Genomic DNA, 8,720 nt, shown 5'->3' with positions numbered 1-8,720 from the left:
ACAGACAGTAATATTCTCTTCTTCAGATTCTAGAAGAAGATTGCTGATCTCTTTGATATGACTGTAACCTCTGTTCACTGTGTGAATTTTCATATTACTATTATACATCTTCTACTGAATGAGGGACTGCTTTTCACCTGTCATATGAAAACTCACACATGTGTCAAGAAATCAAGGTTTGTTTATTATATTAATAGTTGCTGAAAAAGCAATTGTCATGTTAACAGCTGCAGGTTATGAGGTCATAAGATTAGAGAATTTCTTCTTCTTATCATCTTTATTCTTCTTTTTACTCTTTCACTTGCCACATTCACTGATACTGACATTGTTGCTATTATTCTTCTCAGATGTAATGATATATTTCTTATTTAACTTGCATCACTGTTTAGTAGCAAGTTCTGAATACAGATATCAACAGATGTTTTTTCAGTATTATCTCAAACTGCATATCTCACATTTGAAACTGTGTGCAGATGATGTAGAGAGAGTTGTGATAGTTGTATTAACTCACTGAGACTTAGAATTTTCATTCTTGAACTTGTTTATACAGTTTATCAACTGTTTCATAAGATTATTAATATCAATATTATGTATAGAGTTCTGATCAGATGTGTAGAAATCATTTAAACATATCTTGATAAAAGACTTTTGATGCTTCTTCAGATTAATAAGAAAGAGATTATAATAAAAGTCTTCTAAGTTATTTATCAATTTCTTATAACATGTAACTAGATAACAGAATCTTCTCTGAAATACTAGATAATTATTATCTCTGACATGTAAGATGATGAATTCTTTCACAATATTTATACATTTCTCTGTAAGTGAGACAGTATATTCAACTTCAATTCTTTCTCATAGTGTAGCTGCATTATCTGGCTCAAGAGTTTCAATGATTGTATGTACAGATTCTAATAAGAACTGCAACATACATTGATACAGTGCTTTGATATGAATGCTTCATTTTTCAGCACTTAATGTGTCTTGACTGATGTCTTCTGAACAGACATGTTAGTTCTTCATAAGAATGTCAGATCTGCTGATGACTTCAGTGTCTGCAAGAATTTCTATACATCAGATCTCATAGTTATTGTCATCAAATGTGATTACAGCTTTGGTATTCATGGCTTTTTGAACATTCTTTTGATATTCACAGATCTCAGATTTGAAATCATCTGCTGCAGAGGTGGCTACTCAATGCACACTCATTCTGTCACAGAACATCATCAGGTCATTGAATGTCATTGATATCATATTATCTGAACTCATTCTAGACATGATACTTGTGTGTCATACTTCTGTACACATTGCTTATGAGCTTAGAATGTCATCATCTGATTCATGATCTGCTTCACTGTTTGCAGATGACTTCATGATCTCTTCTGTGGCTTTCATGTATTGTGTAGTATCTATTTCCTCTGATTCTTCATTGATAGGTGCCTGAGTGTGAGGATGTGAACATAAAGTTCTCCTTCTATCACTCTGTGGCGTAGGCATATCACTCATCAGTCAAAGGAGGGTTGAATGGAGGAATTGAAAAGAAAAAACATGTTATATTATACTGTAGAGTTCTGCTATTCCAATCGCCGGCCAAGCAGATACACTTGAAACATGCAATGTAAATGTGGTAAAAGGATTCTCCTATCCAGGGTGAACACATTCAATGCTTACGCAGGTGTTTTTAAACAAAAGTAAAAACGTGCTATCCGGGCTATAACCTGTGGGATGGTTAATCTGTTGTATTCGTGTAGGAAGAGCTAGCTATATATATTACATATGAGATCACGTGTAGGCGGAGCGGTCGCTACGGCAACGCCACTAGGGCGGATGCTACAACAACCACTGAGACGTCCAACAATTTGATGGGGTGCATGTGATATCACGTGAGGTCACGTTACAGCGCATTTTCCCACAGAAAAGTTGGTTTTTCTATACTAAGTAGAGAGAAGAGAGATAAGTTATAAAATCAATCTTGCAGAGCCTTTCATTTTGAGCTTTGTACCTAGAGGCTTGTGTAAGATATTTTATAGTGTTGGTGGGGTAGGCGAGGCCGCGATCGGCCAGTTCTTGGCAACCATCATCATCCGCGAAATTTATGACTTTTGAGCGTTGAAGTTTTTCTATGTTTTAACCTTTCCTTCATCTTGCATGCAGCATAGATCTGTCCACCATGTCAAGTGCCAGAACTGTTTCGCTCGCCATCCGACGCGTGCGACTCTCAAGAATAAAGACGGACAATTTTCGTCCCAACTTTCACAATGTCTCGTCATTGCGCTTTAGCACCTCCACATTCATCAGAGCTCAAGAGATATCAGTCACCGCAGCGGGCCCCAAGAAACATTCCAAATACACTACAGACGCATATCCAAACTTAAAACGAAATCCCAATTTCTCCCACCTCACCAACGCTCACGTTCAGCACTTTAAAACCCTCCTCAAATCCCCATCCGCGGTTATCGATGGCTTCACGGCAGAGGCGACGGACGATATCGAACCGTTCAATTGCGATTGGATGCGTAAATATCGGGGACATGCGAAGCTGGTGCTGAAACCGCAGAATACCAAGGAGATGAGCGAGGTGCTGAAGTACTGCAATGATAATACATTAGCTGTCGTGCCTCAGGGCGGTAATACAGGGCTGGTCGGAGGAGGTGTGCCTGTGTTTGATGAGGTTATCATCAGCACGGCGCGGATGAATAATATCCGGTCCTTCGATGAAAACTCGGGCGTTCTGGTGGTTGATGCTGGTGTGATTCTCGAAGTGGCTGATAAATATCTTGCGGAGCGGAATCATCTTTTCCCCCTTGACTTGGGGGCGAAGGGGTCTTGTCATATCGGGGGAAATGTTGCGACTAATGCTGGAGGTCTACGACTGCTACGTTATGGCAGTTTGCATGGCAATGTGCTGGGTATAGAGGCTGTTCTTCCAGATGGGACAATTATCGATGACCTGTCGACGTTGCGGAAGAATAATACAGGTTATGATCTGAAGCACCTTTTCATTGGTGCGGAGGGGACCATCGGTATGATCACTGGTATTTCTATTATCTGTCCACAACGCCCCAAGGCCATTAATGTAGCTTTCTTTGGCATTGAGAGCTATGAACAAGCCTTAAAAGCTTTTTTGGAAGCCAAGGGCCATTTGTCGGAAATCCTGTCTGCCTTCGAATTGATGGATGGGCGCAGCCAGGACATGGTACACAAGGTGACCGGATTGAAGAAGCCGCTGGACAGGTCATATCCGTTCTACTGCCTTATAGAAACGAGCGGTTCTAATGGAGAGCACGACAACGAGAAACTTGAGGGCTTTTTGGAACATGTCATGAGCGAATCTATCGTGGCAGATGGCGTGTTGGCTCAGGACGAAACACAAGCGCAGACGTTATGGCGATGGCGGGAAGGTATCACAGAAGCGTTGAGCCACCTGGGTGGAACATATAAGTATGATGTCTCCATACCGTTAGCGGAGCTCTATCAACTAGTTGATGACACACGAGACCGATTGACGGAGGCTGGACTCGTCGGAGATGACGAGAGCTACCCGGTCCGTGAAGTACTGGGATACGGACATATGGGTGATTCAAACCTGCATCTCAACGTCGCGGTCCGGGAGTATAACAAGGATGTCGAGAAGATGATTGAGCCGTGGGTATACGAGTGGATTGCCAAACAGAATGGGAGTATCAGTGCAGAACATGGTCTGGGCATTGCAAAGAAGGAATTCATCGGTTACAGCAAAAGTGAGACGATGATGAGGCTGATGGCTCAGCTAAAGAAACTTTACGACCCTGTAAGTGTTATGTTTCAATTTCCATTTTCCTCATCGCTTAAAGCTTTACTCCCTTTCTAATAACAATCTGTCCATTGTTCAGAACGGCATCATGAATCCATACAAGTACATATAACCCGTTGATTGAATTCCACTACCGATTTCCGAATTCATTTCGTCTCCTTAACGGCTAGATATCCTTGAGATGCCGGATTGTTACATCTTTGTACCAGCCGCATCACAAATGGCATCTTGGGTAGTTGGTGTGTAAGGCGACAGAAGGCAGATGGAGATGTCAAAGTCTGTCTGGAATTATTATTAGTTTTGAATAGATTTTGGTTTTGATGTGCTGGATATCTGGATGTTGATATTTTGCTTCTATACATTTACTCAATTTATAATCCGTGCTCCGATCGATGCCTGGCGAGAAATGTTTGAATCCACGTAATCAGCGCGGTACAGTAATGTAATCAACCACTTAACGCTCATTTCCACCTAACGCTCACCTTTGTAATCAATTACAATCAACTTCAAATGGTAATATCTCAATGAATATTCATTATTTTAACTTTTTAATTTGTAATTTATAAATATAAAGACTTATAGTATAATATAATTGAAAATTATTATAATGTAGTTAAAATTGATTAAGATATAAATTCAATTATAAAATAAAATACAGTATAATTGTAGCTAGTAGACTGGCCGCCGGGACCATGAATTTCACATTTGGTCTCATTTGGTCTGGTCTCATACATTTCTTGATGTGAATCCTGCTGGGACTGACTATTAAAAAAACATGTAAAGTGACTATATATCAGATCTTAAAATGAAATCATAACTTGAAAAAAATAAGAAAGTAATCTCATTTAATCTCATTTAGTTTCACTCTTAATATAAAGTTACTATTTTTAGACATTTTAAGATTTTTTTCAGACTATGTTTAATTTTTTAAAAAGTAATACTTTTTAATAACACTTAAATAAGATTTAAAGTTATTTAAAGTAATAAAAATAATTTAAATTAAGAAGTGAAAATTATAATTTCATTTGAAAAATGTGATAAGAGTAGATAGTAAGTTTCACTGAGATAGTATAAAACTACTATCTAATGTTAAAATCATGTAATGAAATCAGTTAAATTAATAATAAGACTATTAAAAAATCTGATTCTAATCTCAGACACAGTTATATAATTAGTCTAGTAGCTAGACTGACTATGTAACTGTATCTGAGATCAGAATCAAACTTTACAGTTATTATATTATTTAAAAGTATTACTTCTGATTATGATTTATGTTTATTACATTAATCTCAAATCATGTTATTTTAAATATTAAAGATTTCAGATTCACTTTTCAAATAAAAATCTAGTCTTAGATAAAGAATATTGTAAGAGATCTATACTGAATAGATTAGTATAATATTAATAGATCTTATATAACAAAGATAAAAACATTAGAGAAGAAAAGAAAGAGAAAGTGTGAGAATCAGTGATTGAGATGAATATTTATACATATATATGATAATGTACATGATGAAGCTTGTAAGAATAAGTACTCACAGATAATTATTCAGATGTTTGCAGCTTGATATGATATATACTGTTAACTACTAGAAGTATTTACAGTAGAAAGATAAAATATAGAGATTAAATATATAATAGTATTCAAGCTAAGTTATAAATAGTATTCATGAACTTCAGTCTATATAGTTGTATATAGTCAAGAGTCACTAGCTCTATTAATTATGTAAGAGATAGAAATAGAGATAAAGAATCTGTAAGAAGTAGAATTTCTTACATATCTTCTTCTCTCTAAGACTTTATTCATGAAGTCTTTTACTGAGTAACTTTATAAAATCAGCTCAGTACTGTAGTAATACTTACTAAAAACTCTTCATATCTATAAAAAATCTCAGTGAGGAAAAATTCCTTATTATTATAAAGAAAAAAGAGTCTGTTACTCAGTTTTTTATTTTATAAGATTCTTTATAGTCTACAGATTCTTTTTCAACTATTATACAGATTCATCTTGTATCTTTTACATAGAAGAGTTTCAGTTAACTCTCAATTATTTTCATAAGATTCTTATATAATTATTACACAGATTAATCTTATAGATGAATTACTCTCTATAAGATTATTCTTATTAAAGAGAAGTATTTATAAGTTAATCTTTTACTTATTCTTATAAATTATTGTTCTTTAACACTGTAGAATTGTGAGAAATTTTTCATTCTTTTACTAACTCTATAGAATTATAGAATTAAGATATCTGCAGTCTGCAATCATTCTTTATAGTTATATAGAAAGATTCAGATATGTGATTCATAATCACTTTTATTTACTAGAGTGATTTGACTATTTTACAGAATTACTCACAGTGTAAGTAAATCTCTCTAAAGTAGTATAAATATTTCAGATCTATCTGTGAAATCTTATCTTTTTTTTTCTTTTTCTGTAACAGTTTTCATTCTTATAAACTGTAAGTATTCTCATTCATCTGTAAAGTATTTTTACTTAGATAATAGAAAGAGAGTGTTTCTGATAATATCTGTATATTAATTCAAGAACTTCTCAAATTTTTTTCAATTTTAATATCTTTATAAATAATATCTAACTACTGCTGAGCTTCTTATGAGTGTCTCTATAACTTCTCTGATTACTTTTTATCAGCTGATAAAGCAGAGATACTATTACTTATAACTGTATCTTTATCTCTCTCAGTCTTATTACTATACCTGATCTTCAGATCAGCAGTCAATCTCATATCTTCTTCAGATCAGCTTCTGACTTTAAGCAGTGCAGTCTCTCTCTTTACTGTAAGTCTTCTTCTAAGTAATTTCTTACAGATTCTAGCTGACAGTTCTTGTAAAGCTCTCAGTGTTATCAGTGTCTTCTGCAGTCTTATAAGTTTATGATCATTCTTTCTCTGTCTGCACAATCTCTGACTAGACATATACAAATATGTCTAGATTTCTCATTAATGATTCTCATGCCGCGGCACATTTCTGTAATTTCATTGTCAATGAGAGATGAGTTTTCAGAGACTCATAAAATTCAGATAATCAAGATAATATGAATGCTATAAATTTGTGATAGAAGTTAATCTGAACAGATAAGCTCTTTCTTCATATCTTAATTATTTCTGAGCTGAATACTTCAGTATAACTGAGAAAGTAGATACAGCTTTATAAGAAGTATCTAATCACACATATAGATAGTCAGTCTTCAAGACTCTGTCATAACTATATATACTCTGATATCTGACTTCTCTGAAGTCTGTGTATTTCTGATAATCTTTATATTAACTACAATAATTATCTGTATTATAAGTATGATTAGACTGGCTGCCGGGACTATGAATTTCATGTTTGATTTCATTTGATCTAGTCTCATACATTTCTTGGCGTGAATCCCGCTGAGACTGGCTATCAAAAAAACATGTAAAGTGACTATATATCAGATCTTAAAATGAAATCATGACTTGAAAAAAATAAGAAAGTGATTTCATTTGATCTCATTTAGTCTCATTCTTGACATAAAGTTACTATTTTTAGACATTTTAAGGTTTTTTTAGACTATTTTTAATTTTATAAAAAGTAACACTTTTTGATAACACTCAAATGAGATTTAAAGTTATTTAAAGCAATAAAAATAATTTAAATTGAGAAGTGGAAATTATGATCTTATTTGAAAAATGTGATAAGAGTAGACAGTAAGTCTCACTGAAACAGTATGAGACTACTATCTAATGTTAAAACTGTGTAATGAGATCAGTTGAATTGGCAATGAGACTATCAAAAAATCTGGTCCTGGTCTCAGACACGGTCACACGGTCAGTCTAAGTATGATACTCTCTACTTCTTTGAAGAGAAAAATTAATAGTTATGAGAGAATTGAGTGTTATGAATATTAAGAATATGAGTGTGAGTTTTCTTTATTTTTTCTTTATTAGTCTCTAAATTGTGTTCACAGCTCTGTTTATTTTCTTATTTTTTTTTTTAGCTTTAATAAGAGCATGATTTCTTCTTCTCTTATATATATCACAGACAGTTTATCTCAGTAGAAACTCATTATCTTATAGATTAGAACTTATAAATGACAGTATTAATATCTTTATCATAATCAGATTCTTAGTGAAGATTATATCATTCTGACTTATCAGAATTCACAGTATGAAAGTCATGTCTCAGCTTCTATAGATATCTTATCTACTTGAATAATTCTTAAGTGAACTCATTTATCTTATCAGAATACTCTTATCACTGAATCTTGAATTAGAGCTCACAATCTCACTTCTCTGAGTTAATAATTTCTTTGATCTGATATTCTCTTTCATTCTCTAGTACTTCATAGATAGAATAATAAGTCACAGAGTTCTCTTCTAAGAATTTCTTATATTTATGAAGTAAAGAGATATAAAAAACATTATACATTTATAACTCAGATAACAGTTTCAATCTATAGAACTGTAAACTAACTTTCTTCATAATCTTATAAGACTCTGTCTATAAGAGATTCAGCTTCTTACTAGATCTCTATATAATGATATTTTCTAGACTTAGTCAGACTCTATCATCTTTCTTAAAACTCTTTATAATATACTTAAAGTTATAGTATCTCTTCTGATACTCTTGAGTCTTTCTCAAGAATTCACAGACTTTCTTCTGAATCTTCTGAATTCTCTCAGCTCATTCATAAGCATTACTACACTCTATAGTGTACTCTCACAGATTCTGTAAGAAATCCCGCTTCTCGCGGATTCTTTACCTCTATTTCTATTTCTTGCATAATCAATAGAGCTAGCGGCCCTTGACTACACACAAATATATAGACTGGAGTTCACGAATACTATTCATAACTCAGCTTGAATGCTATTATATATTTAATCTCTATATTTTATCTTTCTACTGTAAATACTTCTAGTAGTTAATAGTATATATTATAT

The 8,720-nt window shown here is 33.7% G+C and overlaps 2 protein-coding genes across 2 annotated transcripts; one reads left to right on the top strand and one right to left on the bottom strand.

The window, feature by feature from the left end:
- Window positions 1-1,311: 1,311 nt before the first annotated feature.
- On the bottom strand, window positions 1,312-1,497 carry BDCG_16963 (uncharacterized protein; the record flags this gene model as incomplete). Its single annotated transcript, XM_045426142.1, has 1 exon — window positions 1,312-1,497. The coding sequence occupies one exon, from the start codon at window positions 1,495-1,497 to the stop codon at window positions 1,312-1,314; it is 186 nt and encodes a 61-aa protein (XP_045280925.1).
- A 488-nt stretch (window positions 1,498-1,985) lies between these two features.
- BDCG_04561 (alcohol dehydrogenase) lies at window positions 1,986-4,331 on the top strand. The gene is made up of 2 exons (XM_045420216.1): window positions 1,986-3,790; window positions 3,873-4,331. Exons 1-2 carry the CDS (start codon window positions 2,171-2,173, stop codon window positions 3,903-3,905), a joined length of 1,653 nt encoding a protein of 550 aa, XP_045276368.1. The 5' UTR covers window positions 1,986-2,170; the 3' UTR covers window positions 3,906-4,331.
- Window positions 4,332-8,720: the final 4,389 nt, after the last annotated feature.

This window comes from Blastomyces dermatitidis (assembly GCF_000003525.1).
Source record: "Blastomyces dermatitidis ER-3 genomic scaffold supercont1.4, whole genome shotgun sequence".
In the NCBI taxonomy this organism is placed as follows: domain Eukaryota; kingdom Fungi; phylum Ascomycota; class Eurotiomycetes; order Onygenales; family Ajellomycetaceae; genus Blastomyces; species Blastomyces dermatitidis.
The sequence above is the reverse complement of the archived record's forward strand: the minus strand, read 5'-3'. Positions and strand labels throughout refer to the sequence as shown.

Excerpts from the sequence above, each read along its gene's own strand:
- BDCG_04561 (XM_045420216.1), top strand. The coding sequence starts at position 2,171 with ATGTCAAGTGCCAGAACTGTTTCGCTCGCCATCCGACGCGTGCGACTC. Across the intron at positions 3,791-3,872 it reads TAAAGAAACTTTACGACCCT|AACGGCATCATGAATCCATA; the intron begins GTAAGTGTTATG and ends TCCATTGTTCAG.